The sequence below is a fragment of the Malaclemys terrapin genome, chromosome 2, assembly GCF_027887155.1.
Source record: "Malaclemys terrapin pileata isolate rMalTer1 chromosome 2, rMalTer1.hap1, whole genome shotgun sequence".
Classification (NCBI taxonomy): Eukaryota; Metazoa; Chordata; order Testudines; family Emydidae; genus Malaclemys; species Malaclemys terrapin.
The window spans coordinates 1,227,562-1,255,276 of NC_071506.1; the positions used below are offsets into that span (position 1 = coordinate 1,227,562).

A 27,715-nucleotide genomic window follows, 5' to 3' on the forward strand; every position below is an offset into this window, starting at 1 on the left:
CATGGGTGCTTGATTGCCAGCCAATGGGGGCTCCCTGGGGTGACCCCTATCCCCCCAGTGGAGCCTGGCTCACTGCTGTGCACCTGGGAATGGATTCCTCCACCCTGGGCAGGAGAGCTGGGTCTAACGGTCAGAGCAGGGGCCTGGGAGCCTGAACTGCTAGCCCTGGGACCAGCAGCTAAAGGAGCAGGAGAGGGCTCCTGGGACAACTGGCCGCTCCAGCCTCTGCCCGCAGTGGGACAGCTGCTCCCAACAGGGGCAGGACAGGACTCCGACATCCCCAGGAGAACGTGCCTCTGGGATCACCTACTCTGAGCGCCACGACTGGGACAACAGGCTTGAGGAACATCCCTAGTGCTTTTACAGCAAGCCACAGCTGCATGTATACAGACGACATAACTGTCACTGTGGATTAAACTCCACATGTTCAGCACCAAACATACAAACCTCTGCTACCTGCATTACTGACCCTCTTTAGCGGTGATGACGCAGCACATTGCATGCTCTGCAGCGAGTCAGGAGGGGGAGTCATGAGCACAGAAAAAAAAGCCAGGGTTTTACATGTTGATCCCTCAAGTTCTTTTCACCAGGGAATGTGAGCAGCTCCAGACCTGACAGCAACATCAGCAGAATATGGTAGTGGAATGGTTGCTAGGCTGTCTGCTGGCACCCGTAAAACATTCCAAACATTTCAAATCCCATACAGTCTCCACAATCCCTAGACTTCCAATTTCAAAACCGTGGGCATTTGACCTACCACTCTTCTGCTTTCATCATCACATGCTTCCAATTTTAAATTAGCCCAGACCTATGCAATCAAACACAGCAGCAAAGTATTACTTCATTCATGCCACGATGGGAAGGAATCACTGCAGTGTCTCTGAAGTCCTTTATAAAGTTCCCAGACTCATTTGGTGTGGCCCCTAATATCCAGAAGGATTACAGGAAGAGGACAGCCTTCCTGTATTCAACTGTTGTCCTTTGGTAAGACTGCCATTTCATAAGAACAGAACGGCCAGACTGGGTCAGACCAAAGGTCCACCTAGCCCAGTGTCCTGTCTGCCGACAGTGGCCAATGCCAGGCGCCCCAGAGGGAATGAACAGAACAGGGAATCATCAAGTGATCCATCCCCTGTTGTCCATTCCCAGCTTCTGGCAAACAGAGCCTAGGGACACCATCCCTGCCCTTCATGGCTAATAGCCATTGATGGACCTTTGGGCCATGAATTTATCTAGTTTTTTTTGAACCCTATTATAGTCTTGGTCTTCCCAACATCCTCTGGCAAAAAGAGTTCCACAGACTGACTGTGCGTTGTGTGAAGAAATACTTCCATTTGTTTTAAACCTGCTGCCCATTAATTTCATTTGGTGACCTCTAGTTCTTGTGTTATGAGAAGTAGAAAAACACTTCCTTATCTACTTTCTCTACACCTCATTCATATGCCCCCCTTAGTCATCTCTTTTCCAAGCTGGAAAGTCCCAATCTTATTAATCTCTCCTTATATGGAAGCTATTCCACACCCCTAATCATTTTTGTTGCCCTTTTCCAATTCCAATACATCTTTTTTGAGATGGGGCAACCCCATCTGCACTAGGGATGTAAATATTGGTCTAAAAAGTTAACCGGTCAAACAATTAAAATTATATCATTTAACCAGTTAACCAAGGTGACTCCAGCTGGGTGGCCACCGGGGTTAACAGTTAAGGTCCAATTAACAGTAAGGCTAATGCTTAGCAGTTAAACATTTAACCTTTTTCATCCCTAATCTGCATGCAGTATTCCAGATGTGGGTGGACCATGGATTTTATATAAAAGCAATATATTTTCTGTCTCATCATCTATCCCTTTCTTAACGATTCCCAACTTTCTGTTCACTTATATTGACTGCCGCTGCACACTGAGTGGATGTTTTCAGAGAACTATCCACAATGACCCCAAGATCTCTCTCTTGAGTGGTAACAGCTAATTTAGACCCATCAATTCATATGTACAGCTAGGATTATGTTTTCCAATGTGCATTACTTTGCATTTATCAACATTGAATTTCATCTGCCATTTTGTTGCCCAGTCACCCAGTTTTGTGAGATCCCTTTGTAGCTCTTCGCCGTCTGCTTTAGACTTAAGTATCGTGAGTAATTTTGTATCATCTGCAAATTTTGGCACCTGTTTATCCCTTTTTCCAGATCATTTATGGGGGCGGGGGGGGAAGGGGAGGTCAGCTGTGGGACCGCCCCTGCACAGCCCCACCCCCAGTAAGACTCCAGGCGCTGGCAGCAGTAGGCTCTTATCCCCAAGCAGCGGAGCCAAACAGCGCATAGATGCTCCAAGGAGTGACGCCCCTGCCCCCAACCCCCCGGAGCCCAGGGACAGAGGGAGAGACTCAGGCTGCTGTCTCTTTATTCTGGGTCCAGTTTCCAGGGCTCTCCATGACTCGTGGGGTTCAGCTCCTGGTCCCACCCCCCGACAGAGCCATGGCACCAGCCCTTGGGCACCGTATGCGGGCAATGGGCAGAGGGACTATACAACATCTGGGGGCTCCCTGCCATGCAATGGGGCCTGGGGACCCAGAGCAGCCCAGCTCCCCGTGGAGCCACGTGGCCCTGGCCTCTCCACAGGGCAGAGCTTGGCCGCGGAGCCCAGTGCCAGGCCCCTTCTCCAGGGCAGGGCTGAGAGCCGCAGGCACAGAGGGGCATGAAGGCAGGCTGTGAGCTGGAGCAGGTGACCCAGCGCACGCCCAGCGGCTCAGCGCGGCGCTGGAGGCTTGGACAGCTGGCAGGTGATGAGGTACTGCGGATAGGCCTGCGTGTCATTGAAGATGACGAAGATGGCCGGCTTCGGGGGGTTGTCGACCACACTGTCATAACGCAGCGGGGCCTCGGTTGCCTCCTTCAGGGGCGGCGCTCGCATGTCCCGGCTGCCCGCCGTGTAGTCCCCAGTCAGGGTCTTGGCCACGAAGACGTATTTGTTGCCGTCGGCGCTGCGTGGGGAGTACTGCTCCTGCACTGACAACACGGCATTCACCGCGAAGTAGACCCCGTGCCCGTAGAGTGTGGCTGGAGAGCAGGAGGCAGAGGGCGCAGGGTTAGCACAGCAGGCTCCAGGCTGCAGCACCCACAGCACAGCCGCGAGAGGGGGCAGGCGGCCACCTGCACCAGGTCAACCAGGCCCTGGGAGCCAGGACTCCTGGGTTCTGTCTCCGGCTCTGGGAGGGGAGTGGGGGCTGGTGGGATAGAGCAGGGGGTTGGCGGCTGGGAGTCAGGAGTCCTGGGTTCTGTCCCCAGCCCTGGGAGGGGAGTGGAGTCGAGTGGTTAGAGCAGGGGGGCTGGGAGCTAGGACTCCTGGGTTCTGTTCCTGGCTCAGGAAGGAGAATGGGGGCTGGTGGGTTAGAGTGGGGGGTTGGTGGCTGGGAGTCAGGACTCCTGGGTTCTGTCCCTGGCTCAGGGAGGAGAGTGGGGTCTAGTGGTTAGAGCAGGAGTCTGGGAGCCAGGACTCCTGGGTTCTATCCCGAGCTCTGGGAGAAATGTCCAGGGCTGGCGCAGGGAGTGACTTCCAGAAACATCAGTTCACTCCTGTGCATGGAGGGGTCTTGGAGCCCCTGAGTTCCACATGCGCCTGGCCCCTCCCTGTGCTGCTCCCGCCCACTCACCGTTCTTGCCGCAGAAGCTGCGGTTGAAGCCGTGCTGGCAGATCTCCCGGCTGGCTTCCTCCGTGGTGCCGTGGAAGAGGAGCCGCTCCACGGCCTCGTGGCCGCACGCCTTCTCCATGCAGGCCTTCTTCAGCTGGTACTGCTTGTACAGCAGCGGGTGGATCAGCTTCTCCACCTGCGTCAGGGACACGGGTCAGCGAGGCCCTGCCAGACCAGCCCCTGTGCCACGGGGAGGGACAGGTGCCCCTAGTGGGCAGTGAGGGGATAAGGCACCAGCCGGGGCCCATGGGCTCCCCCAGCATGGCCAGTGGTTCCCAAGGAGTCGGGGGGGGGGGGGGGGGTAGTGGGACGAACTGGGACTGTTCTTAATGTGGGATGTGGTCTTTGAATGCTGAGTGGGGAGTGTTGGCCTGGGAAGACAGGGGAGTGTGGCTAGGACGGTCTGCATGGGGGGATGGGAGACTGGCCTTGAGGGAGGATTCCTGAGCATGTAACATGAGAACCCAGGAAGGGGTGAGAAGCCAGGTGACACCTCTACCCAGGAAACTGGACAAAGGCTGGAGGGAGTTGAGGTGGGTCAGGAGCTGGCTGGTAATGGAGGGAGCCCAGACGGGGCTCTGACCCCCTCCAACGGGGCTGTGGTGCTCCTGGGACCCCAAGATGGACCAAATTGAGGGGGTCCTGTTGTCTGTGCCTGCAAGACCTGTCTTGGACTGTGTTCCTGTCGTCTTAATAAACCTTCTGCTTTACTGGCTGGCTGAGAGTCATGGTGAATCCAAGGAAGCTGGGGGTGCAGGGCCTTGTGTCCCTCCACACCCCGTTGGAAGGGACTCAGGAGGTTTCTAGTCCAACCCCCTGCTCAAAGCAGGACCAATCCCCAACTAAATCATCCCAGCCAGGGCTTTGTCAACCCAGGCCTAAAAACCTCTAAGGAAGGAGACTCCACCACCTCCCTAGGTAACCCATTCCAGTGCTTCGCCACCCTCCTAGTGAAATAGTTGTTGCGGAGTGTGGGGGAGTTAGGGCCCTGCACCCCCGGCTTCCTGCGATTCACTGCGACTCTCAGCCAGCCAGTAAAGCAGAAGGTTTATTTGGATGACAGGAATACAGTCCAAGACAGGTCTTGCAGGCACAGACAACAGGGACCCCCTCAGTTAGGTCCATCTTGGGGTCCCAAGGCATCCCAGCCCAGCCCCCCTTGGGAGGTCAGAGCCATCTCTGCCTCCCAGCCATCTCTCCAGCCTGCTTCCCACACTCTGGCTTCCGCGACCCCTCCCACAGCCTTTGTTCAGTTTCCCGGGCTAAGGAGTCACCTGGCCTTCAACCCCTTCCTGGGTTCTCGTGTTACACATTCAGGTATGCGCCCTCGGGCTGTCTCCCATCCTCCAATGCAGACTATTCCAGCCACACTCCCCTGTCAGCATTCACACACCCCAGCAAGAACAGTCCCAGTTCGTCACATCTCTCCCCCCTTCGAGACCGAACTGAGCAGGGTCACTTTAGCCAGTGACCCGGGGAAGTTCGAACCTACCCACATTCCCATGGATGCCCCCGCATCCCTCCCATTCCTTGGTGAGAATTACACCAGGCCCCTTCAGTTTCACGCCCCCCCTTAGGTCGGGGTTGCTTGATGGCACTCGCAGTTCGCATGTGGGAAGGTTTATGCGGCCTGTGCCCTTTTTCCACCCCCATACCTCTGGGGTTCCAACTGGGCTGTGGTCTTCTCCCAGCGCTCCAGTCTGGAGGTCTGTGCTTTGGGCTCCCTTGGTTTAGAGCCGCCCTTTTAACCTTGGCCACCCTCCGGAAAGGCTCCTCTATGCTGGGCAAGGGTCCTAAAGCTGTTTTCCCCTTGTCCCGGGCCTTCCTCCCCCTCTGACAGGGGTCACAGGATCCGCAGTACTGTCGGACAGTAACAAAGACCCCAGGCCAGTAAAAGCTCCGTAGCAGCCTCTGCTGGGTACGCCAGGTTCCCTGGTGCCCTGAGAGGGGAATGTCATGGGCCCGGCACAGCAGCTGGCGGCAATACTTCTGGGGTACCACCAGCTGCCTCCTGATCCCCCCTGACTCCATTTCCCCGGGGGGAGCCCATTATCGGTACAGGAACCCCTTCTCTCACAGGAACCTTTTCCGGCCACCTCGTCCCATGGTCTGTACCGCATTGAGGTCAGCCAGGTCCCTTATCTTCCGCAAGGAGGGATCTCTCTGCAACTCGGCCTGGAACTCAGCAGCTGGGACAGGGATGGCCACCTGCTCTTTCTCGCCTGCTGGGTCTGAAGTTGCAGCCTCCCTGAGCCGTGTCCCTGGGCGTTCCCTCCCCACCAGGTTAGGGTCCTGCGCCTCAGGCAAGGCACCCCCCCCAAGGCCAGGGCGCAGTGCCCCTCGCCGGCTCTGACTGCGGGTCACAACCAGTGCCCTTTGGGGGCTGCTTGGCCAGTTCTCCAGGTCCCCCCCATCAATACCTCAGTGGGCAAATACGGGTGTACCCCCACATCCTTGGGGCCCTCCTTGGCCCCCCACTTCAGGTGTACCCTTGCCACGGGCACTTTGACTGGTGTTCCGCCCACCCCCGTCAGGGTCAGGTAGGTGTTGGGCACCACCTGATCTGGGGCCACCACCTCAGGCCGGGCTAGCGTCACCTCTGCGCCCGTATCCCAGTATCCATCGACCTTCCTCCCATCCACCTCCAGGGGAACAAGGTACTCTCTCCGGAGGGACAGCCCCGCGCCCACCGTATAAACCAAAAACCCTGAGTCTGGGGCATCCAGCCCCCTAGAGGAGCTGGCCTGGAGCTCTCCTCCCTCCTTAGCAGGTGGTACTCTGCCAGCCCCCCTTCCCTGGGAATGCTGCCTTTCGCCGGGCTGGGTCTCTACCCAGTCAACCCTCTGTGGGTTCGGTCTGCTCAGTCTGTCCCTGAGCCTAGGGCACTGGGCCCGTATGTGGCCCTTTTGGCCACAGTGGTAGCAGCCCATGTCCCATGGGTCCCCTTGAGTAGGTCGGATGGTCCTGATGCCGGATGCTCCCCTCTGATGGGTTTTTTCTGTATTTTCCCATGGGGAGGTCCCATGGTGACTCTCTCTCTGCGTTGTGGTGGGACTGTTCCTTTGGGACTCCTCCCTTTTATCTCCTGACCGGCTCTTTACAAACTCATCAGCCAGCTGCCCGGCGTGTCGCGGGTTCTCTGTCCACCAACCACAGCCTCAGGTCGGATGGGCACCGCTCATACAGTTGCTCCAGTACCAGCAGTTTAATCAGGTCCTCCTTCGTCTGGGCCCCACCAGCCCACTTGCTGGCCTATCTTTCCATGCGGGCGGCTAGTTGCAGATATGAGATCTCAGGGGTTTTATCTTGACTCCGGAACCTTTCCCGGTACATTTCAGGAGTCAGCCCAAACTCACGTAGCAGGGCCTTTTTGAATAGTTCGTAGTCCCCTTTCTCTGCCTCTCCCAGTTGGCGGTACAATGCCACGGATTTGGGGTCCAGTAAGGGGGTAAGGACCCGGAGTCTGTCCGCGGGATCAACCCGGTGCAGCTCGCAGGCCGTCTCAAAGGCCTCCAGGAAGTCATCCATGTCCTCCCCCTCCTTGTATGGGGCCATGATGCACTTATCAAAGCTCCGTGCAGTCCTGGGTCCCCCCTCACTCACCGCAGTCGGGGGTTCGCTGCCCTTCAATCTCGCTAGTTCCAGGTCATGCTGACGCTGTCTCTCATTCTCCTGTCTCTGTCTCTCTTCATGCTGTCTCTGTCTCTCATTCTCCTCCCGTTCATGCTGTCTCTGTCGTTCACGATCCTCCAGCTCTCTCAGTTTTAGCTCTTTCTCCCATTCCAGCCAATTCCGCTCCACGGATGCCGAACGTCGCCGGGAGGATCCTCTGCTGGCCGGCGGGCTTCGCCGGGGGGATCCCCTGCTGGCCGGGGGGGTCACGGCGCCTTCGGTATTTGCTGGGCTCCTCCCCACCCTTCCCCTAGGCATAGGAAGGAGGGGTCTCGGGAAGTCCTCAGCAGCCGGCTGACCACTCCCAGCTGGGACAGACACTGGTGCCTGCGCTGCATTTGCCAGGCTGCTTCCCTGAGACACAGGGATCAGTTCATTCGCGCCATCTTCCGCCTCCAGCTGGGCAATGAGCTGTTCTTTGGTGAGCCTCCCAATGCGCAGCCGCCTCTGCTTGCACAGCTCCACCAGGTCGCTCTTAAGCCGCTTGGCATACATCTTCCTGCTGGCCACTCACCGGCCTGTGTGCTCACAGCTCCCCACAGTTCCCAGGGAGACCCCTAGTGTGCCAGCCCTTCTCGAGGTCACCACCTCTCTGCCAGGGTCGAGCTGCAGACTCCTCCGCCCCTGGGACCACTCGCTGCGATCCCCCCGGGGGACCCTGTTACTGCAAAAGTCCTTCTCGCTGGTCACACACTCCCAGGGGTAATAACCGTCTCTCTCCCACTCTTCAGCACGCCTGGTCCCCGTCAATCCCCCTTCGTTTTACTGCTCCCCAGTCACTTACTGCAGGAAGCGCCGTCCACGGGGTGCAGTAGATCCCGCCGCTGCCACCAGTTGTTGCGGAGTGTGGGGGAGTTAGGGCCCTGCACCCCCGGCTTCCTGCGATTCACTGCGACTCTCAGCCAGCCAGTAAAGCAGAAGGTTTATTTGGATGACAGGAATACAGTCCAAGACAGGTCTTGCAGGCACAGACAACAGGGACCCCCTCAGTTAGGTCCATCTTGGGGTCCCAAGGCATCCCAGCCCACCCCCCTTGGGAGGTCAGAGCCATCTCTGCCTCCCAGCCATCTCTCCAGCCTGCTTCCCACACTCTGGCTTCCGCGACCCCTCCCACAGCCTTTGTTCAGTTTCCCGGGCTAAGGAGTCACCTGGCCTTCAATCCCTTCCTGGGTTCTCGTGTTACACATTCAGGTATGCGCCCTCGGGCTGTCTCCCATCCTCCAATGCAGACTATTCCAGCCACACTCCCCTGTCAGCATTCACAGACCACAGTGAGAACAGGCCCAGTTCGTCACAATAGTGTTTCCTAATATCCAACCTAAACCTCCCCAACTGCAACTTGAGACCATTGCTCCTTGTTCTGTCATCTGCCACCACTGAGAACAGCCGAGCTCCATCCTCTTTGGAACCCCCCTTCAGGTAGTTGAAAGCAGCTATCAAATCCCCCCTCATTCTTCTCTTCTGCAGACTAAACAATCCCAGTTCCCTCAGCCTCTCCTCATAAGTCATGTGCTCCAGACCCCTAATCATTTTTGTTGCCCTCTGCTGGACTCTTTCCCATTTTTCCACATCCTTCTTGTAGTGTGGGGCCCAAAACTGGACTCAGTACTCCAGATGAGGCCTCACCAGTGTACCAGCTCATACCCAGGCTCAGGCGGGCCCTGCCTCAGACTCCCAGAATAGTGGTGAGAGCGGGGAACACCCCTAGAACAGCCAGGGAGTGCTGGGGTACCAGGCAGCCTCACAGGCACTGGCGCAGCCAGCAGGGGGCGCACACAGAACCACGGGGAGCGGGGTCCCAGGCACAGCCAATCCTTTCGGAACGAGGCTGCACCAGCATCAAGTGGCAGGGAGTCCCACAGGGTAATGGTGCTTGCCTGAGAGAGTCCACCTTAGTCGGTCTGGAACCATCCATGCCACAGCCTGCCAGGGGCCTGTGCGAGATGGGCGAACCCCAGCACCCACCCACCTGTCTGGTGTCCGGTGGGGACGAGGCTGCGGCAGTGTCCCCTCGATATGCGGGATAAACGTTCTCCCACCCACTCCTTGTGCAACAGTTCCCCTGCTGCACGCTGGGACACGGGCAAACGAAATCCGACAGCCAGCCCTCGGCACAGCCATGGCCCCAGGGGCGGGAAGAGCAATCGGCCCGGCTGTGCTGCCCCCCCAGGTACCTTCACAATGCGAATCTTGTTGTGGAAGTCCTCCAGCGTGTCGTAGAACTGGCGCACGGTGTGGCGGAACTCCTCCGAGCCCTGGGCCAGCGGCACCAGCTTCACCTCCTCGCCCAGGTCCACCTCGAGGCCCTTCTCTTCCGTGGCTGGGGAGAGGGGGGCGGGGACAGGACGTCACCCAGCAGGTGGATACCAGACCCACCCCCTGCACAGCATTGGGTCAGTGCCCCCCACCCTGCAGCATAGCGCCCCCTAGCGATGCACTGGGATCAGCACTGACTGGGGGAGAGCACCCCCTACTGATCCCCCACCCCACTGCCTGCAACACAGCGCCCCCTAGCGATGCACTGGGACATTGGGATCAGCACTGATGGGGGCGGGGGGAGAGCGCCCCCTACTGAGCTCCTGCAGCACAGCACCCCTGGCACCACATTGGGGTAACGAGGCCAGCACTGACTGAGGGGAGAGCGCCCACCCCGAGCCCCCACCCCACTGCCTGCAGCACAGCGCCCCCTAGCGATGCACTGGGGTCACGCACGGAGTGCAGAAGGGACCATTACAATCTAGCCCAGGGTTCTCAGCCTTTTCAGGGTGGCGATCCCTTCGTCAGAGGGACAAAGGGCCACCCCCCTCACCCTTACATTTACAAAGAAGAAAAAAGTCTTGGAGACACCAAATAAACTCCAGAGGTTTCTGCACACATGAGGCCAGCACGGCTGATAGAGGCGGCGTGGCCACAAATGGGCAGAGTGCGCAGATCGCGCTCAGGGGTGGAACACAAGCATTGACGGGTCTGGGCTGTTCAGAGAGAGGAGAGGAAGGCCGAGGGGATGGAGTAGCGTTGTACAGCAACAGAGCTGTAAAGAAAGACGAAATGACAGTGTGGACAAAACTGAGGCTGTTTGCGTCCAAATCACTTGGGGGCGGGGAGAAATTGTAAGAGAGGTTCTGTGGGGACAGCGTTAGGGACCTGCTATAGACCCACAGGATATGGACAGATCTCGTTAATATCATCAGAGAGAAACACGCTTGGGAATTGTCTCACGGTTGGGGACTAACTCCCCAGATATAAACTGGAGAATAAATGCTAGTAACACAAACAAAAGGAAGTATTTTGTCACACAACGCACAGTCAACCTGTGGAACTCTCTGCCAGGGGATTTGGTGAAGGCCAAAATATAACTGGATTCAAAGAAGAACTGGGTAAGTTCCTGGAGGATGGGTCCATTGATGGCTATTGGCCAGGATGGGCAGAGATAGAAACCCAGCTCTGGGTGTCCCTAAACCTCTGACAAGTTGGGACTGGATGACAGGGGATGGATCACTCAACAATTGCCCTGTTCTGATCATTCCCCCTGAAGCACCTCGCCCTGGCCTCTGGGCTAGATGGACCATGAGTCTGATCCAGTCTGGCCGTTATGTTCTTAACACTGGGAGGTCCCACTTATTCCTGGATGTTATCGAGGACAGATTTCTACATCAAATTGTCACTGAACCAACAAGAGGTGATGCAATTTTGCCTTCCGTTTTGGTAAGTAGCGAGGGCATCAGAGAAGAGCTGGTCATAGAAAAGGAACCTCGGATCCAGTGCTCATGTGCTGATGATCTTTCCATTTAATTTAAACCGAATCAAAACCAGGCCATCAGCTCTGGGTTTTGATTTCCGAAAGACAGACTGTGGGAAACAAAGGGAGTTCGTTAGCCAAGTCGGCTGGACTGAAGAGCCCAAGGAAATAAATGCAGCGGCCGCTTGGAATTTCTTCCGATCACTCTACAAAACCGTCTGCAACTGGCATCCCCAGTAAGGGGAAGAAGTTTGTAGGGAAGGGCTCCAGGCCCACCTCACCCGGTTGTTAGGAGTCAGCAGAGAGTCTCTGGGGAGTGGAAAAGCAAAGAACGGCACATTGAGGGGGCTGGGAGGAGTGGGGATAAAGGGAGGGCTGCTGGAAGTCGAGCGGAATTAGCTCTTGCCAAGGACATTAACACACGACGAGGGTTTTTCAGTCCCATCAATAAAAAAGGAATAAGGAAGGATGAGGCTGGGGCACCCTGCAGTGGGGCTGGGAAGGAGATTAAAGACACTCTAGGTATGGCCCAGTCCGGACGGTAACAGGGACCGTGCCCATGAGGCTGGATGGCGGCACAAAAGGAAATTCCGACAGCTGAGGTGGAAGAAAATCTTCCAGGTTTAATGCGCTCAGCTCCGGGGCACTGGGGCACTGCCGACCCAGAGTGCGGTAAGAACGGGCACAGGAGGCTGTGAGTCCGGGCGCAAGGCTTGGTAAGAAATCCAGCTCTGGGGGTGGAGAACAGCTGAGGCTGTGCAGGTATTTAAGAAAGGGAAGAGAAGCGACCCAGGCAATTCCAGAGCTGTTAGTCTGACCGTGGGAGCACACCAGGCCGTAGAACGACGGGGGAGGAAAGCAGAATGAAATTCCTGCAGGCCGGTGGTACAGGGGCCGTAACACAGCCGGGTTTACCAAGGCAGCCCGGGCCAGACTCACCTGTTCGTTATTTTCTCGAAGAAGGGCGTTGTTCAGAGGGGAATACGGCAGACGGGATGCATGGGGATTTGAGAGCAGCCTTTGGCACAGGAAAGTGAGTTAAATTCGGGAAGCTGGGGGTCAGGAGGGCTGTGCTGCAAGATGAACTATTGCCCCGCAGGGAGGTGACATGGGGAGTTTCTCGAGGATTGGCCTGGGGCCCACTCTCATCAGGAGCAGGAGCGTGTGAACGAAATGGGCCGATGGGAAGCTGGGAGGCCTGGCCAATCCGGGGGACCAGGGGGAGACGGGAAGAGTTTCCAGGAAGATCCGGAGTGACAGGAATGGGATGAAATTCAACCGTACGAAGTGCAGGGCCGGCATTTAGGGTCCAATGATAAGAATTTCTGCTCCAGACCAGGGGCTCGTCAGCTGGCCGTGACGGAGCAGAGACCTGGGCTGGGGGCTGAGCACAGCGTGCCTACGAGCCCCAGCAGGACGGGCTGGGGAACAGGGACGTGCAGGCCAGGGATGTAGCAGGCAAGGCACTTCCAGCCGAGAGACCGAGCGACAGTGCTGCTGCCAGTGAGCGAGGCCCGGGGGCGCTGCACAGTTCTGGACCCCAGGCTCGGGAACGGTGCGTTCCAGCTGGACCAGGGGCAGAGAGGAGCCATGTGGATTAGTGGAGGGCCGGTCTGATGGGAGCAGACGTTGGCTTGTCTGGCCAGACATTGCTCTGTGTAAATATAGCAGGGAAAAGTTAATCAGGGCAAAGAGCTGGTGAAGCTAACGGACAACGCTGGCACAAGAGCAAGTGGGGAGAAACAGGCCAGGAACAAATCCGGCCAGAAATTAGAAGGTTTCTGAGCATTCGAGGGGGGAGATTCTGGAGCAGCCTCCCAGCGAGAGCTGTGGGGCAAACAGCTGAGAGTCTCCAGAGTCTCCGGAGAGCTGGTGGTTGTGCTGGTAGGGGGAGGGGCTCACTCCAGTTTGTCTCATGTTCCTCAGGGGGTCACCTGCAGGGCTCACGACAGGTTCCCTTCCCCAAGATAGTCTGGGTTTTATCAGCTCCGTCCACCGAAGCATCAGGGTGGCCCCGGCTGGAGCCGGGACATTGGACGGGATGGGCCAGGGCTCTGAGCAGCCTGCAGGCTCTTGGCTGGCTGGTTCTAGCTCACGTGCCCAGGGGCTGACTGACCGCTTGTATGGGCTCAGACTGGCAGAGACCTGGGGGGTTTCGCCTTCCCTTGAAGCGTGTGGTCCCTTGCCAGGATTACCTGGGGGTCTCTCACCTTGTCTAAGGGGGGAGGGATAGCTCAGTGGTTTGAACATTGGCCTGCTAAACCCAGGGTTGTGAGTTCAATCCTTGAGGGGGCCACTTGGGGATCTGGGGCAAAATCAGTACTTGGTCCTGCTAGTGAAGGCAGGGGGCTGGACTCTATGACCTGTCAAGGTCCCTTCCAGTTCTAGGAGATGGGATGGGATGGGATATTAATTTCCCCTGCTCTCAGTGTTCGCTGCCCGTGGCACACGCCAGCCGGGTCTCCCGTGGGCTGGGAGTCTCTGCTCTCATTCCGGGTGCGGGGCTAGCACAGGAGCTCAGACTGGACAACCTGCCTGGAACCTTGACTCCACCCCACCAGGACCCACCAGCTGCCAAGCCCTGACTGCCTGCACGACAGCTGGAGAACTACCCGAGATGGCCCCCCCCCAGGGCCGGAGGCAGCGGGGCTGGGAGCACGCACCTGCAGGGCGGCCGTTCTCCGGGGCCGGGGGCTCAGTGCGCGAGATGGCCAGGGTGCAGGCGCCACCGATGTCGTACTCCTCCATGCGCTCAAAGTCTATGGTGAAGGGCCTGCCATCAAAGAGCACATCCAGCCGCTTCTGCTGCTGGCGCCAGGCCTGCTCCAGCAGGGCGCTGGCCTCCGAGGAGTAGGGGGCGGCGGTGCCGGGGGGCTCCCAGCGCACCCAGCGCGCGGCTGGCTCCCCAAGCGGGCGCTGGGCCTGCAGCAGGCGGGCGAGGAGCCGAGTGAGGTCGCGGGCGGCGTGGGCCGTGTAGTCGGCAAAGCCGTGCACGGTGGCTGTGGCGTCCTGCAGGGAGATGCGCACAGCGTGCTGGCGCTGCAGCTGGGCCAGGTACCCGCGGCAGCGCGAGGGCAGGGCCCGCAGAGCCTCGCTCGCCACCTTCTCCTGGCACTGCTGGGCCCGCAGCGCCTGCTCCAGCTGCCCCGGCAGCGCGCTGACGTCCTGCTCGTAGGCCGAGTAGATGGTGAGCTGGGCGGAGCCGGCCACACACAGCGCCTCCTCCAGCGACTCCACCAGGGCAGCCTGCAGGCTGCGGTCAGCCGCGGGCTCTGCCAGGGCCTGGTGCTGCTCCTGCTCGTAGGAGCGCAGGGACAGCTCCGTGGCGCGCTGCAGCTCCTCCTCCTCCCAGTGCTGGCTGTCCATGGACCGCTGGATGGCCAGCAGCAGCTGCGCCTCCTCCTCCATGCTGCACTCCGACTGGAAGGTGGCCTTGGAGCACTTGGTGGCGGAGGGCAGCTCCTCCTCCTCCTCGTCGCCGTCTGCCGGGCCCCTCCGCTCCCCGTCATGGCCTGCAGGCACCGCCTCCGCCTCCTCCTGCCCCGCGGCAGTGCCAGGCTCTCCCACAGTGTACAGATCCTCCTCCTCCTCCTCCTCAGGGCTGGTCGCTGCCGAGTCCGGGGCCTCCCCGGCAGCAGGGGCGGCCAGCTGGGCAGCCCCCGCCATGTCTCCGGGCTCCAGGGAGGCCAGCAGGCCTTTGATCTCCTCTGCAGGGCAACAGCAGGTCAGACAGGCCGTGCCCGACTCTCGGGGCAGCCCCCGTGCTGGGGGAGGGGAGGACAGACAGGGCCTAGCCACTGCCCTGGGGCCCGTCCTGCACAGTAAGCAGGTGGAAGATTTACCAGGGCGGACAGGTGGGGGAGTCTGAGTGGCAACTCCTCCTGCAGCGGCCGGTACCCCAGGGCACGGCCAGGCTGCCCCCTGCCCCGGCAGCGGGGCCAGAGCCGGGTTCCGTATTGCGGGGTGGGCCGGGGCACAGGCTGCCTGGCCCGGAGAAGTGCCAACAAGCTGCCAGCCGCCACGGCAGTGCCAAGCTCACGCGGCAAGCGCAGGGGAATGGTGCAGCCACCCTGGCCTTGAGCATTCCCCTAAGGGGGGCTGGGGCTGCAGGATCGGGCCCCTGAACAGTGCTACCCCACCCCCCATCCCAGCCCCATAGAGCCAGGAAGTTCTGGACCTTTACCCAGGGCTCCAGCAGGGGGAAGGAGGGAGGGCCGGCCGCCTGCCCCCTGCCTGGGTTCTAGCCCCTGTCCACTCCCCCAGGCACAGGACAGAGCCCGCTGGGGGTCCGAGTCCCGCAGGAGCAGCCCTACCTATGTTGGTGGTGCACCAGTCAGTGGTGTCGCCGTCGGGCGGCTCCAGCCGTGTGGGCAGCGAATCTCGGCGGCAGCTCAGAGGAACGGGCTCCTCGGGCAGCTCTAGGTCCTGCTGAGACAGGCAGGCAGGACAGACGTCAGCCAAGGACCCGGCTCCCTGCCAGCACCCAACAGCCTCTGCCCGGGCCAGCCCCCCCTTGGTTCTCTACCCGCCCTCATCTGACTGCCCCCCACGCCTGCCTGCAGGCTCCCCTAGAGACCTGTGTCACCCCACAGCTGCACACCCCTCTCCAGACCCAGTGTCCAGCTCACCCACCTGCCGGTGGCTGCCCGCCCCATCCCAATGGGCCAGCACTGAGCCTGGCAGACAGGCTGGAGGAGCGGCTGTGCTCACGTGCCCCGAGCTGCGGCCGTACCTGTGCGTACGGGGGGCTCCAGTGGACCTGCTCCAGCCCAATCACGCACCGGAAGCGGCTCTCCAGCTCCCGGAGGATGCCCTGGCCTCGCTTGTCCAGCAGGAAGCGAGCGATGCCGGGGTGCCGCAGGGTCACCGGCTGGCAGCTGATGGTGCCCAGCAGGCTCTGCAGGAACTCTGCCGCTGCCCGGCACGCGCCCGCCTCCCCACTCAGCTGCAAGACAAGAGACGGCGTGAGGCACCGGCAGACTCTGCGCCCGGGGGGGCTGGGACTGGTGCAGCGCCAGCCCCCCACCCTCCACCCCTGCGGGACATGGGGGGAGGAGGAACAACATGGGACCTTGGGGGGGACGGGACGACACATACAACGCCAGCTCCCCCCGTGGGGCGCTGGGGGGGGGGGGGGGGGGGAGAGAGAGAAATATGCCAGGGGTCACAGTTAATGCAGCTGACTGCAATCTCCACCCCCTCAATCCAGCATGGTGCAGACCACAGCTCCCAGAATGCAGTGCTGTCGTGAACCATGTGACCTGCCTGCACTGGCTGCTGGGCAGGCTGCATTGCCCTAAACAAGCCCCACGGGGCAGTGGGGCAGGAGCCCGCAGGCTGCCCAGAAACGGCCGTGGGGGCCCAAGGCCATCCCGCCCCACCCCCCCATGCCCAGCCCTGCATGCCGGCACCGGCTGCTCACCCTGAAGCCGGTGACGTCGGTGCCCTCCAGCGGCAGGAGCGTGACCTCGGCGATGCCGGCCAGCAGCTCCTGGTAGTAGAGCTGCAGGTAGCGCAGCATCCCCGGCTCCATGGACACCAGGCTCTCATCCAGGGCGGCATCCTGCAGGAAGCCCTGCAGCTTCTCCCGGTTCTCCTGCTCCAGGCCGCGCAGCGTCAGGGCCTGCAGGTGCTCGCCGCCGGGGGCCAGGCACACGGTGCAGCAGCGCAGCGAGGCCTGGAGCTGCTCCCAGCGCGGTGACCCCAGGGCGTGCAGGTGCTGCGCTGACACCGCCAGGCAAAAGGGGCTCAGGGCCGCGCTCAGCGAGGAGATGGCCTGGCGGGTGGCCACAGGGCTCAGCGCTGTCACGCTCAGCGCGCTCCCGCTGGGTGCGTAGTGGGCCGGCAAGCCCTGGCTGGCCAGCAGCCGCTCCACCTCCTCCCGCACATCGCCGCGCTGCAGGAAGTTGAGGGTCTGGGCCGGGAGTGGCAGGAGGTCCTGGGCCATCCCCTGCAGGGTGTCCAGGAGCCGCTCCTGCAGCTGCTGCCGCCGGGCTGCATCCCCGCCCGAGATCCAGGCCCCGTTCTCCTCCAGCCGCAGCGTCAGCTCCGGGAAGGCAGCCTGCAGCTCCGGCAGGGCCCCGCTGGACTCCAGCAGCTGCCGCTTCGCTGTGTCCTCAAGGCTCACGCAGATGGCCTGGGGCCCGCCATCCACTGCTGCCGCCTCCCCTTGGGGTGCCTCGGCTCCCTCCTCCGGGGGGCAGTCAGGGGGCTCCAGGAAGTCGTAGTATGGGGAGAGGTCCAGGTCGCTCTCCTGGAGCCTGTGGGGCTTCTCCAGCACCCGCTGCACAGCTGCAGGGCAGTGACACAGGCACATGGGTTTAAGAGCTGCCCGGGAAGACAGACGCACCCAGACCACGCAGGGAGGGGTGCCGTGCCCACTGCCCCAGCAACCTCAGCCAGACCCGGCTCTGCTCCCTGCCCCTGCCCCGGAGGGGGGCTCCGGACCATGTGCTGGGAACAGCAGCAGCGGTCTCCTGCCTCTCTGCCTGCAGCCCTGAAGGGTCTGTGTGAGCTGGGCCACGCACCAGTGCCAGGCTGGAGGCACCCGCCTGCATTCACAGCAGACCCCCCCCCTCCACGCCTCACTTGGTCCAGCCTCCAGGAGCCCCCCAACCCAGCAGACAGTTGAGCGTTGATCCCACCCCGCCCCAGCCCCACTCACCTGCCCGGTCCTGGAAGGAGATGACGGCCGCCCTGCCCCCTGCCAGCACCCTCACGGCCTGCACGCTGCCCCCACCGCTCCGCTTGTTCTCAAAGTAGAGCTCCAGCAGGTCCTTGCTCAGCCCGGCACCCCGGCTCTGCACCAGCACACTGTCTGTCTGCTGCACCCACTCCACGGACAGCGGCCCCCCGTCCAGCGGCCGCCGGCGCACACGCTCCTCCACGCCCAGGAGCTCTGCCAAGGCAAAGAGCAGTGAGCCTGCCACCGCCAGCCCAGCCGGCCAAGGGCAGAGGGAAAGAGACACCCCCACATCACAGACTTGGCAAGGGCAGAGTGGGGAGAGAGCCCCCTCAGGGCTCCCAGAGGGATCTGCTGGGGGAGGGGCTGTGGGGTGGCAGCTGCAGACTCTAGGTCACCCCACTTACTTTCTGAGATCAGTAACGCCGGGTCAGGACGGCTGAGCCTGGCCACAAGCAGAGCAGAGGTGCTGCAGGCTCTCAGTTCTGCCGGCCGCTTCCCAGGAGCTGCGAGCACCGGGCGCTCCCGAGCCAGGAGGGACCGAGCCACCCAGTGCCTGGAGAGGGCAGGCTCCAGCCAGCAGCGGGTGCCCATCCCAGGCTTCCCCAGAGCGGCCGAGGGAGCACAGCGGCAGAGACTAGCCCTCTCCCCAGCCTGCTCAGACGAGACACGCAGGAGCCAACAGCGCTGGGAAGGGGTCGCTCCCGTCACCTGTTTAGTTTCTAAGCCATTTGCCCGGGGCGGGTGAACAGAGGAACAGGCAGAGAGGGTCAGAGCCAAGGTCCAGCTCGCCTGGGCCCCTGGCTCTGAAGCGGCAGCCCCAGGTGCTGCAGAAGAAGGTGCAAGGACGCCACAGGTGCAGAGGGGAGACAAGCTGCCCCCCTCGTTAGGGATCAGCCTACGGGCTAGCAGACAGCGATGGGCTTAAACCCCCGGGGCCAGACACCGAACCTCCCCTCCAGTATGAACTGTCCCAAGTGGGGATCCTGCTTATCCATGGACTTGGCCCATCCTTCCTGAGCTTGCCGGGTTTGGGCAGGTCCCGCCACCGCCCTGCTCACCCCCGGTTCGCAGAGCCGGCTGGAAACCCGAATCTCCTTCCTCGGGAACTCCCACAAGAGTCAGAATGGCCCAAAGCTGGAGCTTTCCGGGGAGCAGGAGCACCCCCTTTTGCTTCGGAACAAGTCAAAAGGACATTTCCATTGGGCGTTTTCTACATATTTCGGAGGCTCCCTGCGCTGCCTGGCTCCGGGCAGGTCAGTGGCCAGCCGCCCCACAGCGAGGAAGCCCGGGCTTCTGAGGAGAGGGGGAGAAGCAGAGCTGGGAACCATTTTCCAACAGAAAACAATTTTGTGGAAAGTGAATTTTCCAATGGAAAATCATTGACTGAAAACTCCTGACCAGGTCCAATAAAACATATTAAAAACCTAAGAACCTGAATGTAAGAACAGTCAGACCGGGTCAGACCAATGGTCCATCTAGCCCAGTATCCTGTCTGCCGACAGTGGCCAGTGCCAGGTGCCCCAGAGGGAATGAACAGAACAGGAAATCATCAAGTGATCCATCTCCTGTCGCCCATTCCCAGCTTCTGACAAACAGAGGCCAGGGACACCATCCCTGCCCATCCTGGCTAATAGCTAAGGTCTTACCAAATTCATAGCCGTGAAACATGCATCACGGACTGTGAAATCTGGTCTTCCCCATGAAATCAGGTCTTTTTTGTACTTTTACCCTGTACTATACAGATTTCAAGGGGGAAACCAGCGTTTATCAAACTGGGAGTCCCAACCCGAAAGAGAATCATAGGGGGTCACGAGGTTATTGTAGGGGGGTTGCGATATTGCCACCCTTACTTCTACGCTGCTGCCTTCAGAGGTGGGCGTTCAGAGAGCGGCAGCTGCTGCTGGCCGAGGGCCCAGCTCTGAAGGCAGCAGCGCAGAAGTACGGGTGGCAATACCATACCGTGCCTTACTTCCACGCTGCTGCTGGCAGTGACGCTGCCTTCAGAGCTGGGCTCCCGGCCAGCAGCTGCCGCTTTCCCACTGCCTAACTCTGAAAGCAGTTCCACTGTCAGCAGCAGCGCAGAAGCAAAGGTGGCAATATCGCGACCTCCTTGTGACCCCTCCACAAGCCCCTTTTGGGTCGGGACCCCTACAGTGACAACACAGTGACATTTCAGATTGAAATAGCTGAAGTCATGAAATTTACTATTTTGAAAATTCTATGACCGTGAAATTGACCAAAATAGTCATCGATGGACCTATTCTCCATGAATTTATCTAGTTCTTTTTTGAACCCTGTTATAGACTTGGCCTTCACAACATCCTCTGGCAAAGAGTTCCACAGGTTGACTGTGTGTTGTGTGAAGAAATACTTCCTTTTGTTTGTTTTAAACCTGCTGCTCATTAATTTCATTTGGTGACCCCTAGTTCTTGTGTTATGAGGAGTAAATAACACTTCCTTATTTACTTTCTCCACACCAGTCATGATTTCATAGACCTCTATCGTATCCCCCCTTAGTCGTCTCTTTTCCAAGCTGGAAAATCCCAGACTTTTTATTCTCTCCGCATAAGGAAGCTGTTCCATACCCAATAGTTTTAGTTGCCCTTGTCTGTACTTTTTCCAATTCTAATATATCTTTTTTGAGGTGGGGCGACCACATCTGCACACAGTATTCAAGATGAGGGCGGCCATGGATCCCTTCCCTAATGATTCCCAACATTCTGTTCACTTTTTTTGACGCCGCTGCACATTATGTGGATGTTTTCAGAGAACTATCCACAGTGACTCCAAGATCTCTTTCTTGAGTGTAACAGCTAATTTAGACCCCACCATTTTATATGTATAGTTGGGATGATGTTTTCCAATGTGCATTACTCTGCATTTATCAACATTGAATTTCATCTGCCATTTTGTTGTCCAGTCACTCAGTTTTGTGAGATTCCCTTGTAACTCTTTGCAGTCAGCTTTGGACTTAACTATCTTGAGTAGTTTTGTATCATCTGAAAATTTTGCCACCTCACTGTTTACCCCTTTTTCCAGATCATTTATTAATATGTTGAATAGCACTGGGCCCAGTACAGACCCCTGGGGGACACCACTATTTACCTCTCTCCATTCTGAAAACTGACCATTTATTCCTACCCTTCGTTTCCTGTCTTTTAACCAGTTACCAATCCATGAGAGGACCTTCCCTCTTATCCCATGACAGCTTACTTTGCTTAAGACCCTTTGGTGAGGGACGGTGTCAAAGGCTTTCTGAAAATCTAAATACATTATATCCACTGGACCCTCCTTGTCCACATGCTTGTTGACCCCCTCAAAGAATTCTAGAATTCTAATAGATTGGTGAGGCATGATTTCCCTTTACAAAAACCATGCATCAGGAATTACCAGCCTGCAATTGGTGGGATCGCCTCTGGAGGCTTTTTAAAAAATTGGCATCACATTAGCTATTCATTAATTGTTCACTCTATTAATGTAACTTCATAAGTAAAGTTTTATGAATGAAACAACAACTGGCTAATTGACCATTAAGATGCTTGTTAAGAGTCACAGCATTCAGCCTGCTGCCCTTGTAAGTTTCACTTTCAATCTAATTGCTGCTTAAATCACTGAAACTTGCACTGTTTCAACATTGTAACTTCTGCTCACTGTTTGCCATTCATTATACTTGTCTCCATTGTAGCTTCTGCTCACTCAGTCATTCCTTACACTTGTCTATATTGTAACAAACTCCATTTTAAAAAGCTCACTCCATTTTGTAAAACCTTGCTGCAACCTTCATTTTTGCAAAACCCTGCTGTAATCTTATTCGTTTAGTTTAAATGTGTGAATGAGGTATGTATGGATGATGAAATCAACCTCCAGCCCCAGCCTATCCTGATAAAACAGAGTTCAAACACCAACAGCTGAAGATGCAGACAAGAACCCTGACAAAGTGAGAAGAGTCCACCCTAAAAAGAAAACAACAAAGGTACAATAGAAGGAAGATCAAAGCCAGGTCCGAGGCTGAAAGTCACGTCTGCAATTAACGGGTGACTAATCACACCGAACCCAGAGGCAGCGTGACACAGCAAGACCTATAGACTCTGGATTCAAACTAAAGCCTACAAAAAGGCTGGGTGAGATGGGAGACTTTGGAGGAGGGTAACAATCTGCTGCCAACATGAGAGGGCAGACCCAGCCCTTCCTTGTGCCCGGCTTTCCTGGCCAGTTACCGCCACAAGCTACGAACCCAAGCTGCGAAATCGAGCCACGGACTCAAGCTACGTTCAGCAGCTGCAGAACAGTGTGTGTGTGTGTTAGTTATTGGTCATAAATCAAATTGTGGTATCATAATAAATGTGGCATCTTTGTCTTGCCCCCTAAAACGATCCTGTGTAGTTTTGTCTGCATAACATTATTGGTGGAGAATGCAGTTTGGGGAGCAAGCAGAAAATCCACGATTATTATAAAAACTGGTGTGCACACCGCCAGCTTTCGTGAGCCTGGCACTAGAGGAAAAAGATTGGAAACTTTCAATTGATTAACCACATAACCTCTGAAGGAAATAGGAGTTTATTTGCTCTTCCAGGAGTTAAAAAGTGAAGTTGCTCTTCTAGGAGTTAGGGGGTTATAGTGATTGATATTTATCAATTTGGTTTTGTGGTTGGTTGTTGCTCACAATTGTTGAAAAAAAATGTTTAAGAAAACACAGTCTAAAGATATCCTTAAAAAACAACAACAAAAAATATTGCCTTTTGTACAAGAACCCACACCTTATGAACAAATCTTGCAAACATTTGGACACAGCCCTTGGTCTAATCAAGTTTTAGCTGATGTCCATACAATTTCAAACCTAGAAGACAAATTGGCTCGGTACTTACTGATATATAAACCCTCAACCCCAATGGAAAAAAAACAAAAAAAGTAGCCGCAGTTCGGCTTCTATGGAAAACCTGCAATGAAGTATTCCTTCAATTGGCTAAATGTAAAAATGAAAACAAAAAACTGCACCAAGATTTACAAGCCTCTGCTGCAGAAGCAGAGAAATGGAAATGTCTGTCCATTAGTACCCAAACCCAGTTCAATGCCCCTAAGGATGGGTACAGAGAATTAAAACGCCACTCTCAAACCTTACAGCAGCAGTAACATCAGGAGAAGGAACATTTGAGACCCCAAAAGGGGCACACTTTTGGGACCGCTCTGGAGATTGGGAAGGGGATATTTGGGTAGATTCCTCCTCCCAGGACCAAAATGCCATTGCAACAGTAACAACAACAACAAAAACCAGACACAACCACAAGAAAGGGCGATGGAAGTGAAACAGTAACAACAGTGCTTGCTTCTGCCTCAAACCTCCAGGCCATGGCAAAGTGGCTGGGGATTTTAAAATGAATATTTTTTTCTAGATGAAGTGTTAATGCCCTTTTACTGGAAAAAAGGGAGAATTTACACTCACAAGAAATGCACCATTTAATGAACATTTGTGTAGCCCCAAGTACTGGACACACTGTGGCAAAAACCGAGCAGGGTCTGCCGTGGTGGGAGCACTGTGCTGATTTGTTTCTAAGCTTCTATCTTTCAGCCTCTGAACGGAAACATCAGGAGAGCTGGTACCAGCTGAAGAGTTACAGAAATACCATGGTTATAGTTGTGACGTTTTTGACATAATCTAGGACCATATAGAACATGGTTGCAACCAAAGTCCTGTAGTGAGACCAAATCTTGTATAAAGGGGGTCAAATGAGGTGTCTAAGACAAGGTTATGGTTTACTGGTTATGATTATGCTGTCTATATGTGTGTATTACTTTTGTAGTTGAAGTTATGAATATTGGCTCTATACTGTCTGTATTTCAAACTTATGCTCTGCTTCTACTAAAGTCTAGGTATACCACATCCACCGCTTCTCCCTTATCCACAAGACTCGTTAGCTTTCTTTGATAGGCTATCAGATTGGTTTGACATGATTTGTTCTTTACAAATCCATGCTGGCTGTTCCCTATCACCTTACCACCTTCCAAGTGTTGGCAGATGATTTCCTTAATTACTTGCTCCATTATCTTCCCTGGCACAGAAGTTAAACTAACTGGTCTGTAGTTTCCTGGCTTGTTTTTATTTCCCTTTTTATAGATGGGCACTATATTTGCCCTTTTCCAGTCTTCTGGAATCTCTCCCGTCTCCCATGACTTTCCAAAGATAATAGCTAGAGGCTCAGATACCTCCTCTATTAGCTCCTTGAGTATTCTAGGATGCATTTCATCAGGCCCGGGTGACTTGCAGGCATCTAACTTTTCTAAGTGATTTTTAACTTGTTCTTTTTTTAATCTTCTAAACCTACCCCCTTCCCATTAGCATTCACTATGGCCTTGGCTACACTGGTGCTGTACAGAGCTGAAACTTGCTGCGCCCAGGGGTTTGAAAATGCACCCCCCCCCCCCGAGCGCAGCGCTGTAAACCGCCGGTGTAATCAGCGCCTGCAGCACTGCAAGCTATTCCCCTCGGAGAGCTGGTGGCACGACTACACTCGTGCTTCACAGTGCTGCCGCGGCAGCGCTGTTAATCCCCAAGTGTAGCCAAGGCCTATGTTAGGCATTCCTTCAGACTTCTCGGTGAAGACCGAAACAAAGCAGTCATTAAGCATCTCTGCCATTTCCAAGTTCCCTGTTACTGTTTCTCCCTCTTCACTAAGCAGTGGGCCTACCCTGTCTTTGGTCTTCCTCTTGCTTCTAATGTATTGATAAAAAGTCTTCTTGTTTCCTTTTATTCCCGTAGCTAGTTTGAGCTCATTTTGTGCCTTTGCCTTTCTAATCTTGCCCCTGCATTCCTGTGTTGTTTGCCTATATTCATCCTTTGTAATCTGTCCTAGTTTCCATTTTTTATATGACTCCTTTTTATTTTTTAGATCATGCAAGATCTCGTGATTAAGCCAAGGTGGTCTTTTGCCACATTTTCTATCTTTCCTAACCAGCAGAATAGCTTGCTTTTGGGCCCTTAATAGTGTCCCTTTGAAAAACTGCCAACTCTCCTCAGTTGTTTTTCCCCTCAGTCTTGATTCCCATGGGACCTTACCTATCAGCTCTCTGAGCTTACCAAAATCCACCTTCCTGAAATCCATTGTCTGTGTTTTGCTGTACTCCCTTCTACCCTTCCTTAGAACTGTGAACTCTATGATTTCATGATCACTTTCACCCAAGCTGCCTTCCACTTTCAAATTCCCAACCAGTTCCGCCCTATCCTCCAGTCATTTGGTACAGAAGCGGATTTAAATGATAGGTAACATACCACAGTTGTTAGTTCTGCAATTTCACATTTGAGTTCCTTCAGAACCCTGGGTGATACCATCTGGTCCTGGTGACTTATTACTGTTTAGTTTATCAATTTGTTCCAAAACCTCCTCTAATGACACCTCAATCTAGGACAGTTCCCCAGATTTGTCACCTAAAAAGAATGTCTCAGGTGTGATAATCTCCCTCAGCCCTGAAAACTATTGCAAAGAATTTTATAGACCTCAATCATATCCCCCGACTAAGGAGGATAGGTTCATCAATGGCTATTAGCAGGAATGGTGTCCCTAAACCTCTGTTTGTCAGAGGCTGGGAGTGGGCGGCAGGGATGGATCACTTGATAATTCCCTGTTCTGTTCACTCCCTTTGCCGATAGCAGCCAATACCAGGTGCTTCAGACAGTATATTGGGCTGGATGAACCTTTAGTCTGACCCAGTATGGCTGTTCTTATGAATTCATTTAGTTTCTCTGCAATGTCCTTATCCCCCATGAGTGCTCCTTTAGCATCTTGATTGGCCGGTGGCCCCATTGGTTGTTTGGCAGGTTCCCTGCTTCTAACATTCTTAACATTTTTGCTGTTACTTTTTGAGTCTTTGGCTAGCAGTTCCTCAAATACTTTTTTGGCCTTCCTAATTGTATTTTTACATTTCATTTGCTAGAGTTTATGCTCCTTTCTATTTTCCCCAATAGGATTAAACTTCCACGTTTTAAAGGATGCCTTTTTGCCTCTCTCTGCTTCTTTTACTTTGTTGTTTAGCCCTTTTTTGGTTCCCTATGTTTTTTAATTTGGGGTCTAGATTTAAGTTAAGCCTCTATTATGGTGTCTTTAACAAGTTTCCATGCAGCTTGCAGGGATTTCACTTTTGGTGCTGTACCTTTTAATTTCTGTTTAACTAACCTCCTCGTTTTTGTGTAGTCCCCCTTTCTGAACTTAAATGCTACTGTGGTGGGCAGCTGTGGTGTCCCCCCTGCTCACCCTAGGGATATTACATTTTATTATGTTATGAACCTTAAGGCTCTACACCTTTAACTGCTCTCCAAACTGGCCCCTCGAGCCTCCCCCACACCTGCTGCCTCCTGTACACCCCAAGAAATGACATGTGGCCTCGAGGCAGGCTCCTCTGGCCACCCCCTTCCCCCGACAGCCCCAGCTGGGGGCCAGCTCCTACCTGAGTCACTGAGCGGCTCTGGCAGCTGCACCAGGGCCTGGTCCCCGGCTGGGCTGCGGTGGATGGTGTATCGCCGGCTCTCACAATTCAGCACATACTCCACATAGAGCTCCAGGAGGCTGCAGTCGGTTTGGGGGTTCAGGCCCCGGAGAAGCACCTTCCCATAATCCCGTGGGGCAGCTGGGCGAACTGCCAGCCCAGTGTCCTGCAGGGTGTGGTTGGGCTTGGCAAGGACCCTCTGTACATCTGGGAGGGAGAGACGGACACCGTGAGCCCCCTGCCCTGCACAGCAAAGAGGGGCTGCCCCATTCCACCCCCCAGCAGCTCTGCTCCCCCAGAGCACCCCCCGGCACTGCCCCGCCAGCTCGGGCCAGGACAGGGAGCTGCCCCCACCCCCCAGCTGCAGTGTGGGTGCCCGCAGCCAGGGCGAGGGGGGCTACGCCCCCAGACCCGCACTCGTGTCCCACACTCACCCTCAGGGCTCTCGAAGGTCAGGATGGCGCGACTGCCCCGGCGCCTGCAGTCCAGCACGGGGCCGCCCCCCGAGCGGCGCCTGTTCTCGAAGTACAGCACCAGCAGCTCCTCCTCCATGTCCAGAGGGACCCCCAGCACCTCCAGCGCCCGCACCGCCTCCGCCATCCTGCAAGGGCACCGCCGCTCAGCCGGGGCAGGGCTGTGCCCAGCACCCCCACCCAGACAGGGGGCCAGCCCCACACCCCTCAATGCGGGGGGCAGAGACAAGGGAGCCGCCAGCCTGCCCCCAGATGGGGGCGGGGCGTCCCCCCCGAGGGGCCAGGGTACCCCCCACAGCCACGGCCCGCCCCCCAGACAGGGGCAGCGCGCCCCCTCCCACTCCGCCCCCCCCCCCAGACAGGGGCAGCGCGCCACCCCCCAACTCCGCCCCCCCCAGACAGGGGCAGCGCGCCACCCCCCAACTCCGCCCCCCCCAGACAGGGGCAGCGCGCCCCCCCCACTCCGCCCCCCCCCAGACAGGGGCAGCGCGCCACCCCCCAACTCCGCCCCCCCCCAGACAGGGGCAGCGCGCCCCCCCCCAACTCCGCCCCCCCCCAGACAGGGGCAGCGCGCCCCCCCCCACTCCGCCCCCCCCAGACAGGGGCAGCGCGCCCCCCCCAACTCCGCCCCCCCCCAGCTGCGGCCCGCCCCCCAAACAGGGGGCCAGGGGGCCAGCGCAGCCTCTCACCGCCCCCGGCCCAGGACTCCCGGGGCCCCCCCAACTCGCTGCCCCCCCCCGTGCCGGGCCCCCCGCCGCTGACCTGGGCTAGGACCCAGCCCGGCGAGAACCGAAAGTGAAACTAGTCGGAGGACGCTCCGCAACCCCTCCAGCCCCGCCCCCTAACCCCATGGCCCCGCCCCCTGTCCCTTGGCCCCGCCCCCAACTCCTGCCCGACCCCCCCGGCGGCATCTGGCAGTGGCGGGGCCGCGAGCGCGGCTCGAGCGAAGACGTCACGTCAAGTCGGGGCGGGCCGCTCCCAGCGC

At 57.0% G+C, this 27,715-nt stretch overlaps 1 protein-coding gene across 3 annotated transcripts; it reads right to left on the minus strand.

The window, feature by feature from the left end:
* Nucleotides 1-2,381: 2,381 nt before the first annotated feature.
* Nucleotides 2,382-27,541, minus strand: PARP10 (poly(ADP-ribose) polymerase family member 10). 3 transcript variants are annotated; one of them, XM_054018956.1, is made up of 11 exons: nucleotides 27,493-27,541; nucleotides 26,692-26,858; nucleotides 26,219-26,464; nucleotides 17,762-17,995; nucleotides 16,520-17,388; nucleotides 15,830-16,042; nucleotides 15,411-15,522; nucleotides 13,761-14,804; nucleotides 9,533-9,678; nucleotides 3,648-3,822; nucleotides 2,382-3,054 (listed from the first exon to the last, which is right to left on the minus strand). In XM_054018956.1, the coding sequence occupies exons 2-11, from the start codon at nucleotides 26,855-26,857 to the stop codon at nucleotides 2,744-2,746; spliced, it is 3,516 nt and encodes a 1,171-aa protein (XP_053874931.1). In that variant the 5' UTR covers nucleotide 26,858; nucleotides 27,493-27,541; the 3' UTR covers nucleotides 2,382-2,743. The 3 variants fall into 3 exon arrangements, with proteins under 3 accessions (XP_053874931.1, XP_053874929.1, XP_053874930.1); XM_054018954.1 differs by having other exon boundaries at nucleotides 15,411-15,525; XM_054018955.1 differs by lacking the exon at nucleotides 27,493-27,541 and having other exon boundaries at nucleotides 15,411-15,525; nucleotides 26,692-26,981.
* Between the last annotated feature and the right edge of the window lie 174 nt (nucleotides 27,542-27,715).